We start from the raw sequence: 10,878 nt of genomic DNA, 5'->3' as shown, positions 1-10,878 counted from the left end.
GTGTGTGTGTTATATGATGTCCTTTACAGACATATCAACCTACGGTCACGCATGATTTTGGATAATTATGGTAAATAAACATTTTTGCATTTCTCATATATTTTGCTATATTTCTGTTCTTTACCTTCTAGCCTATTCACAACAACATTATGGTTTCATACCTACTTCCTTGATTGCTTGTTAGACCCTATTATCTGATGACTGACCAGCACCATTCTCCCTTCTGTGTGACTGACTGAAGTTTGTAAACTGCTGCTGTCACTTGAAAACTGAAAATTCACAAACCCCCCATGGCAACAGCAGACACAGAGATGGGGCAGTACAGCTGTGGAAAGAGTGCTCTCTCATCTCTTCCTTTTGATAGATTTATTCCCTATCAAATAAAGCTCAACCATTTATTTTCTCACCTGTTGGCTCTCGAATGTCCACGCGCTGTCTGGTAGTGACGGATCAAGCACGTTTAGCGTGTCTGTAAAGTTTATTATTTAAATTCAGAGAACTATTTCTATTAGTTATTTTCCAATAATACACATTCATTTAAATTTATTAGTATCTTGGATACATTTCATAACTTCAGGGTCCACAAAGATAAAGATGTCCTTTACAGACATATCAACCTACGGTCACGCATGATTTTGGATAATTATGGTAAATAAACATTTTTGCATTTCTCATATATTTTGCTATATTTCTGTTCTTTACCTTCTAGCCTATTCACAACAACATTATGGTTTCATACCTACTTCCTTGATTGCTTGTTAGACCCTATTATCTGATGACTGACCAGCACCATTCTCCCTTCTGTGTGACTGACTGAAGTTTGTAAACTGCTGCTGTCACTTGAAAACTGAAAATTCACAAACCCCCCATGGCAACAGCAGACACAGAGATGGGGCAGTACAGCTGTGGAAAGAGTGCTCTCTCATCTCTTCCTTTTGATAGATTTATTCCCTATCAAATAAAGCTCAACCATTTATTTTCTCACCTGTTGGCTCTCGAATGTCCACGCGCTGTCTGGTAGTGACGGATCAAGCACGTTTAGCGTGTCTGTAAAGTTTATTCTCCTTCTCTACAGCTCCTATCACTCATTGTAGCCCTTTCCTGCTAAGGGAGGGAGTAGATCCCTTTGTATAGTCTCGCACCTCATTGGCGCTGAGCTCAGTGCGCTGCTGTCCAATAGAGGACAGAGTCTCTCTTAAAGGCGAACATGCACTTTTTTTCTGAAAATGCTGTACGCTGTTTGTTGTGTATTGTCACAACTAGAAAAAGAAGGGGGGAAAGTAAAGGTATACTGAATTTATACAAATGCTCTACATCGGGAAAAATAACTTTTTAACATAAGAAATGCATCTGTTACTCTTTAAGAATACACACTCTAAAAAAATTGTTTCAACCCAACTTTGGATCAAATATAGACTAACCCAGCTGTTGGGTTAAATTATGTATAACATTTTTTTATAAAATACATAAAAAAAACATATTTGACCCAACATGTTTTAGAGTGCATGCATACACAAAATGGCGCTTTAAAAACTTGAAATCGTATGAATAAAATAAAAAATAATAAATAAAATAAAAAATAAAATAAAATAAAAATCTATTATTATCTCCAAATTAACTAGCTGCGGTCACTGATGACCAAAAATAATCTCAACAACCCGTTAGTAAGCAATTTCCATTCTATTTGAGCAGACTATCAGCGTTGCCATCGCGTCGCTGTCCCCAGATATGGTGCTGAAATTTTCTCAATAAACTGCTCTCAGCAACCTTTAGCCCACACAAAGACACACGCGCTCAACACACAGCTGCATAAACGATTTCTTCTCTTTTTTCCCAAGTAGAATATGAAAATTAACTTAAATGATTTTAGCAAATGGCTGCAATATAACAAAGAGTGAAAAATTTAAGGGGGTCTGAATACTTTCCGTACCCACTGTATATATATATATATGTGCATGTGAATTCGGAAAACACACATGCGATTTAGAGACATACTTTTACTTAGATACGAAGACTACTCTGAATAAGCAAAAGTTGTATTAGTCTCACCTGTTGGCTCTCGAACGTCCACGCGCTGTCTGGTAATGACGCATCAAGCACGTTTAGCGTGTCTGTAAAGTTTGTGGTGCTGCTGGGTTTAACGAGGGTGAGATCACTGAATTCTGACATTGGAGAGAGATAGGAGCCAAAGGACTGACTCTGAGACATCATGTCTCCTCCCAGAACCTCCACATACTTAATGGGCCCGTCTGTGTTGAGCTGGATCTGCAGGTTTCTGTTGGGGTTCTTGTATTCAGAATTTGTCCTCCAGATACAGCAGCTTGAACCGCCTCTACTGCCTCGCGCACATTTCACCAGTAAGATGAAAAATGTCAAAAGACACAACAAAGACACTGAAGCCAAAGAGATGATCAGATATAAAGTAATTTTGCCACTTTTCTTGTTGGGCTCGGTAGTTTTTTCTCTATGGTCTGAGATGGGCTCATGAAGGCCTTCCTCTATCAGTATATCCACTGTGACTGTGGTGGACTGGATCGGTTCTCCATTATCCTTTATTTCTATCACCAGTCTCTGAGAGGAGTCATCGTGCTCTGAAACAGCGCGTTTAGTCCTGACCTCACCCATATGTAAATTGACACTGAACAGAGACGCGTCCGTGGCCTCCGCGAGCCTGTAGAACAGCCAGGCGTTATGACCCGAGTCCGCGTCCACTGCTGTTACCTTAGTAATGAGATGTCCTACTTTTGCAGAACGGGGCATCCTCTGATGAGTAACAGACCCCATGGATGTGGACGGGTAAATGACAGCAGGTGCGTTATCGTTCCGGTCCGAAATAAACACATGAACTGTGGCGTTGCTGCTCATTGGAGGAGAGCCATGATCTTTAGCCTGCACTATAACACTGATTAGTTGCATTTTCTCATAATCAAATGAGCTCATGCTGTAAATAGTTCCGTTTTCAGAGTTGATATAAAAATAAGATGATGCTGGCACTTGGTTTGAACTTAAATCCAAAACTGAGTACGTGAGTAAAGCGTTTTTATCTCGGTCAATGTCCGATGCAGATACAGAAAATAATGAAACACCTGCTACGTTATTTTCATTTATATAAACATTATATGAGAGCTGTGAGAATTTTGGAGGGTTGTCATTCACGTCAAGTACTTTAACATTTATAGACTTTATTGTCTTTAAGGGTGGTACACCAGAGTCGGTCGCTATTATTTCTATGTTATATTCTGCATTGACCTCACGATCTAAAGATGAGTCTGTTACCAGTGAATAATGATTGTCAAAGGACGGTTTCAATGTAAATGGAAACCCAGGGGATATATTTACATTTACTTTGCCATTAGCATCAAAATCTAAATCCTTGACATTAATTAAAGCTACAACTGTTCCGACAGAGGCATTTTCTGGCACAGGTCTGGGTGATGATGTTAAAATAATCTCTGGAGAATTGTCATTTTCATCAATTATGTTTATATGGACAGACGAATGACCCATTAGTTCTGGGTTTCCTTTGTCCTTTGCACTGACGTCAAATCTGTATGATTTAGTAGATTCGTAGTCAATATTTCCTATGACTGTAATTTCCCCTGTGTCTGGTTTCAAAGCAAAACATTTTCTTACAGGTTCAGGTGTATGCACACCTAAAGAATAGTGTATCTCTCCATTGTCACCTTCATCTAAATCCGTGGCTTTTATTGTTAATACAGATGAACCAACGGGAGCACCTTCTCGTAGGGATGCTTTGTATGTTGGCAAGTCAAATTTTGGAGCATTGTCATTACTGTCAAGAACGTTGATGCGTATTATTGTAGTCCCAGATTTGGCAGGCTCGCCGCCATCTACAGCAGTTAAAATTAGCTTGTGGACAGATTTTTTCTCTCTGTCCAGTGGTTTATCAACTACAAGTTCTGGTACTTTTCTACCATCCCCAAGTGTTTTTACATTTAATCGGAAACATTCATTATTGCTTAACGAATAAGATTTCAAACTATTCCTCCCAACATCCAAATCCTCTGCACTCTCAAGCGGAAATCGGTCTTCCGGAGTGATGGATTCAGCAATTTTCAAAACACCGTCTGTTGTTTGAAAGATCGGTGCGTTATCATTTATATCTTGTATTTCTATCTCGACTCGAAACAATTGTAACGGATTTTCTATGATAACCTGTAATGGCAAAATGCAGCTAGCGCTTTGAGGGCACAGACTTTCTCTGTCAATTCTACTGTTCACGACCAACTCACCCTTTTCTGAATCAACGCTGAAATACTGCCTGCTGTTCTCAGATGCTATCCGCAAATTGCGATTTGCGATATCTGAGACATCAAAACCAAGATCCTTAGCGATATTTCCAATGGCTGAACCCTCTTTTAGTTCTTCTGGTATAGTATAGCGAGTCAGAGCTCCGACTGTATTCCACAAAAGAGAGACGAATAGCCAACGCGCAGCCCATATAGACTCTCCATTCTCCTTGCGTCTCATTTTCACAATATATTTTCCCATTCCGTCAACATATTTCTCTTTTATGAACAATTTATCAAATAATATATTTTCATTTCGAGGTAATACAATCCACTGTAGGTGTCCGTTTTGTTGTAATCGATTTCATACCGGCATGTGAAGCTACCTCCCTCTCTCTTCAGCTCTCTTCATTGTTCTGCTGCTCTGACTGGGGGACGTAGTAGATCACTATACGTTCTATTTCGTGATTGGTGCAGAGTTCTCTCATGCCATGCTGTCTCTTAAAGACATACAGAGCCATTTTTGTTTGGCAATATAACGTCTTTTGTGTGGAATAACGTAGTTTTCTTGCAAGCATTCCAAATACAGATTATTGAAAATAACTGCATTTTTGTGCACTTCTACTACTACAAAAACTATATTATATACTATTTTGACATGTTGTTGTGATGGCGCCAATGAAAATAATACATCCGTGAATATTCTTAAAAAGTAACGGATCATCTATAAAACGGCATTCTCAAACTTTCACACGATTTAAATTATTTGTAATAACTGATACTGATAGATAGATAGATAGATAGATAGATAGATAGATAGATAGATAGATAGATAGATATATAGATAGATAGATAGATCAAATGCATTAATGTGCACGGATGTGAGTCACAACCTACCTGGCCTCATGGCAAAAACGTACCTTGGGGCACTTTTTCACTAGACGTGAAATACATACCAATAAGTACATATCACTGCAGTTTCCAAAATAAATGAACACTCGAGGCAGTAAAACTCCGACACCTTTTATTCCTTTTCACACACATTTACAGAGTTTCGATTAATAAAGCGTAATTTTTGCACAATTACTTGAAGAATATTATGTTATGACTTCAAAACAATTTTAATATGCTGGGAAATGTGATAACTGGTTCATATCAATGGGTTTTCAACGACGATAGGTTTGTTTGGTAGCTCACGGAGTACGGAGACGCACTTGAGAGGTGAGGAGCTCTGCTTCGAATCCCGTGTAACTATGGTTCGACAAAACAGTTCAAATCTGCATATAAGGAAGTTCAAATGACACGGTCGCATCAACAAATGCGTTTTTATATCAGTTTTGCATTTGTTAACTAGGCGCGTATTCATTATCCTTCAAATTGCGCAAATTGAAATTGCGAATTGAAAATACGTCTAATGGAAACGCGTCAATTTCGCAAAAACGCCCATATATCGCAAAAAAGTTTCTACGCTCGCATGAGGTGGTTTTTCAGGCAATGCGAAAAAGAATAATTCGCAAAACTGCAATGGAAACGGCTTCGCATTTACAGGTCACATGGCGTATGTAAAAAGTCATATGCTCATTCTTCAATGTACTCTAACCTCCTAGAAACACATCATACATGGCTGCTCTCCAGTATAAGGTGCTTTCCCTACCATTAATGCTTAGACAATTTACACTGCACACGTCTGCGGTACGTATTTTTATGAGACCAGGTTGGTCGCAACATAGACATAGCCTAGTGTTCGCTGTCCGGAGCTGTGGTGCTGAAAATACAAGTTTGTGTCTGCTCTCTCTTAAAAACACATCGTAATGCCATAGCAAAACAATAACATTGTATTATATGCACGATGATATTTACAACTTCATTCACAGGTATAAATACTAGAAGGGTTGAATTGACTTACATGTTCAATAACACACGATGCTGTCAAATGCTGACAACATCTGATTTGATGTTATACTTGTTGTCTCACCTGTTGGCTTTCGAACGTCCACGCGCTGTCTGGTAATGACGCATCAAGCACGTTTAGCGTGTCTGTAAAGTTTGTGGTGCTGCTGGGTTTAACGAGGGTGAGATCACTGAATTCTGACATTGGAGAGAGATATGAGCCAAAGGACTGACTCTGAGACATCATGTCTCCTCCCAGAACCTCCACATACTTAATTGGCCCGTCTGTGTTGAGCTGGATCTGCAGGTTTCTGTTGGGTTTCTTATATTCAGAATTTGTCCTCCAGGTACAGCAGCTTGAACTTCCGATGCTGCTTCTAACGCATTTCACAATCAACGTGAACAATGTCAAAACAGATAAAAGTGACACTGTTCCCAAAGAAATTATCAAATATAAAGTTATTTTCCCGTTTTTCTTGTGGTTGTTTTCTATAGTTTTCATAGTATAATCCGAGATGGGCTCATGAAGGCCTTCCTCTATCAGTATATCCACTGTGACTGTGGTGGACTGGATCGGTTCTCCATTATCCTTTATTTCTATCACCAGTCTCTGAGAGGAGTCATCGTGCTCTGAAACAGCGCGTTTAGTCCTGACCTCACCCATATGTAAATTGACACTGAACAGAGACGCGTCCGTGGCCTCCGCGAGCCTGTAGAACAGCCAGGCGTTATGACCCGAGTCCGCGTCCACTGCTGTTACCTTAGAAACGCGATGTCCTGCTTTAGCAGAACGGGGCATCCTCTGATGAGTAACAGACCCCATGGATGTGGACGGGTAAATGACAGCAGGTGCGTTATCGTTCCGGTCCGAAATAAACACATGAACTGTGGCGTTGCTGCTCATTGGAGGAGAGCCATGATCTTTAGCCTGCACTATAACACTGATTAGTTGCATTTTCTCATAATCAAATGAGCTCATGCTGTAAATAGTTCCGTTTTCAGAGTTGATATAAAAATAAGATGATGCTGGCACTTGGTTTGAACTTAAATCCAAAACTGAGTACGTGAGTAAAGCGTTTTTATCTCGGTCAATGTCCGATGCAGATACAGAAAATAATGAAACACCTGCTACGTTATTTTCATTTATATAAACATTATATGAGAGCTGTGAGAATTTTGGAGGGTTGTCATTCACGTCAAGTACTTTAACATTTATAGACTTTATTGTCTTTAAGGGTGGTACACCAGAGTCGGTCGCTATTATTTCTATGTTATATTCTGCATTGACCTCACGATCTAAAGATGAGTCTGTTACCAGTGAATAATGATTGTCAAAGGACGGTTTCAATGTAAATGGAAACCCAGGGGATATATTTACATTTACTTTGCCATTAGCATCAAAATCTAAATCCTTGACATTAATTAAAGCTACAACTGTTCCGACAGAGGCATTTTCTGGCACAGGTCTGGGTGATGATGTTAAAATAATCTCTGGAGAATTGTCATTTTCATCAATTATGTTTATATGGACAGACGAATGACCCATTAGTTCTGGGTTTCCTTTGTCCTTTGCACTGACGTCAAATCTGTATGATTTAGTAGATTCGTAGTCAATATTTCCTATGACTGTAATTTCCCCTGTGTCTGGTTTCAAAGCAAAACATTTTCTTACAGGTTCAGGTGTATGCACACCTAAAGAATAGTGTATCTCTCCATTGTCACCTTCATCTAAATCCGTGGCTTTTATTGTTAATACAGATGAACCAACGGGAGCACCTTCTCGTAGGGATGCTTTGTATGTTGGCAAGTCAAATTTTGGAGCATTGTCATTACTGTCAAGAACGTTGATGCGTATTATTGTAGTCCCAGATTTGGCAGGCTCGCCGCCATCTACAGCAGTTAAAATTAGCTTGTGGACAGATTTTTTCTCTCTGTCCAGTGGTTTATCAACTACAAGTTCTGGTACTTTTCTACCATCCCCAAGTGTTTTTACATTTAATCGGAAACATTCATTATTGCTTAACGAATAAGATTTCAAACTATTCCTCCCAACATCCAAATCCTCTGCACTCTCAAGCGGAAATCGGTCTTCCGGAGTGATGGATTCAGCAATTTTCAAAACACCGTCTGTTGTTTGAAAGATCGGTGCGTTATCATTTATATCTTGTATTTCTATCTCGACTCGAAACAATTGTAACGGATTTTCTATGATAACCTGTAATGGCAAAATGCAGCTAGCGCTTTGAGGGCACAGACTTTCTCTGTCAATTCTACTGTTCACGACCAACTCACCCTTTTCTGAATCAACGCTGAAATACTGCCTGCTGTTCTCAGATGCTATCCGCAAATTGCGATTTGCGATATCTGAGACATCAAAACCAAGATCCTTAGCGATATTTCCAATGGCTGAACCCTCTTTTAGTTCTTCTGGTATAGTATAGCGAGTCAGAGCTCCGACTGTATTCCACAAAAGAGAGACGAATAGCCAACGCGCAGCCCATATAGACTCTCCATTCTCCTTGCGTCTCATTTTCACAATATATTTTCCCATTCCGTCAACATATTTCTCTTTTATGAACAATTTATCAAATAATATATTTTCATTTCGAGGTAATACAATCCACTGTAGGTGTCCGTTTTGTTGTAATCGATTTCATACCGGCATGTGAAGCTACCTCCCTCTCTCTTCAGCTCTCTTCATTGTTCTGCTGCTCTGACTGGGGGACGTAGTAGATCACTATACGTTCTATTTCGTGATTGGTGCAGAGTTCTCTCATGCCATGCTGTCTCTTAAAGACATACAGAGCCATTTTTGTTTGGCAATATAACGTCTTTTGTGTGGAATAACGTAGTTTTCTTGCAAGCATTCCAAATACAGATTATTGAAAATAACTGCATTTTTGTGCACTTCTACTACTACAAAAACTATATTATATACTATTTTGACATGTTGTTGTGATGGCGCCAATGAAAATAATACATCCGTGAATATTCTTAAAAAGTAACGGATCATCTATAAAACGGCATTCTCAAACTTTCACACGATTTAAATTATTTGTAATAACTGATACTGATAGATAGATAGATAGATAGATAGATAGATAGATAGATAGATAGATAGATATATAGATAGATAGATAGATCAAATGCATTAATGTGCACGGATGTGAGTCACAACCTACCTGGCCTCATGGCAAAAACGTACCTTGGGGCACTTTTTCACTAGACGTGAAATACATACCAATAAGTACATATCACTGCAGTTTCCAAAATAAATGAACACTCGAGGCAGTAAAACTCCGACACCTTTTATTCCTTTTCACACACATTTACAGAGTTTCGATTAATAAAGCGTAATTTTTGCACAATTACTTGAAGAATATTATGTTATGACTTCAAAACAATTTTAATATGCTGGGAAATGTGATAACTGGTTCATATCAATGGGTTTTCAACGACGATAGGTTTGTTTGGTAGCTCACGGAGTACGGAGACGCACTTGAGAGGTGAGGAGCTCTGCTTCGAATCCCGTGTAACTATGGTTCGACAAAACAGTTCAAATCTGCATATAAGGAAGTTCAAATGACACGGTCGCATCAACAAATGCGTTTTTATATCAGTTTTGCATTTGTTAACTAGGCGCGTTTCCATTATCCTTCAAATTGCGCAAATTGAAATTGCGAATTGAAAATACGTCTAATGGAAACGCGTCAATTTCGCAAAAACGCCCATATATCGCAAAAAAGTTTCTACGCTCGCATGAGGTGGTTTTTCAGGCAATGCGAAAAAGAATAATTCGCAAAACTGCAATGGAAACGGCTTCGCATTTACAGGTCACATGGCGTATGTAAAAAGTCATATGCTCATTCTTCAATGTACTCTAACCTCCTAGAAACACATCATACATGGCTGCTCTCCAGTATAAGGTGCTTTCCCTACCATTAATGCTTAGACAATTTACACTGCACACGTCTGCGGTACGTATTTTTATGAGACCAGGTTGGTCGCAACATAGACATAGCCTAGTGTTCGCTGTCCGGAGCTGTGGTGCTGAAAATACAAGTTTGTGTCTGCTCTCTCTTAAAAACACATCGTAATGCCATAGCAAAACAATAACATTGTATTATATGCACGATGATATTTACAACTTCATTCACAGGTATAAATACTAGAAGGGTTGAATTGACTTACATGTTCAATAACACACGATGCTGTCAAATGCTGACAACATCTGATTTGATGTTATACTTGTTGTCTCACCTGTTGGCTTTCGAACGTCCACGCGCTGTCTGGTAATGACGCATCAAGCACGTTTAGCGTGTCTGTAAAGTTTGTGGTGCTGCTGGGTTTAACGAGGGTGAGATCACTGAATTCTGACATTGGAGAGAGATAGGAGCCAAAGGACTGACTCTGAGACATCATGTCTCCTCCCAGAACCTCCACATACTTAATTGGCCCGTCTGTGTTGAGCTGGATCTGCAGGTTTCTGTTGGGTTTCTTATATTCAGAATTTGTCCTCCAGGTACAGCAGCTTGAACTTCCGATGCTGCTTCTAACGCATTTCACAATCAACGTGAACAATGTCAAAACAGATAAAAGTGACACTGTTCCCAAAGAAATTATCAAATATAAAGTTATTTTCCCGTTTTTCTTGTGGTTGTTTTCTGTAGTTTTCATAGTATAATCCGAGATGGGCTCATGAAGGCCTTCCTCTATCAGTATATCCACTGTGACTGTG

The 10,878-nt window shown here is 39.3% G+C and overlaps 1 protein-coding gene across 9 annotated transcripts in view; it reads right to left on the bottom strand.

Moving 5' to 3' along the window:
* LOC107586138 (protocadherin gamma-C5-like) overlaps positions 1-10,878 on the bottom strand; it is a 65,711-nt gene that overhangs the window by 24,358 nt on the left and 30,475 nt on the right. Inside the window, exon 1 of one of the 9 annotated variants that reach the window (XM_016273379.1) lies at positions 6,226-8,878. The exons of 5 other annotated variants lie outside the window; for them this stretch is intronic. In XM_016273379.1, the coding sequence (XP_016128865.1) occupies positions 6,226-8,691 (2,466 nt within the window). In that variant the 5' untranslated portion in view covers positions 8,692-8,878. Of the gene's footprint in view, positions 1-6,225; positions 8,879-10,878 lie in introns of those variants that run through there. 3 more of the 9 variants (XM_016273383.1, XM_016273380.1, XM_016273384.1) reach the window with 3 other exon arrangements.

Source organism: Sinocyclocheilus grahami, unplaced genomic scaffold (genome assembly GCF_001515645.1).
Source record: "Sinocyclocheilus grahami isolate Dianchi unplaced genomic scaffold, SAMN03320097.WGS_v1.1 scaffold78.1, whole genome shotgun sequence".
Taxonomy (NCBI): domain Eukaryota; kingdom Metazoa; phylum Chordata; class Actinopteri; order Cypriniformes; family Cyprinidae; genus Sinocyclocheilus; species Sinocyclocheilus grahami.
This window is presented reverse-complemented; position numbering and strand designations above follow the sequence as displayed.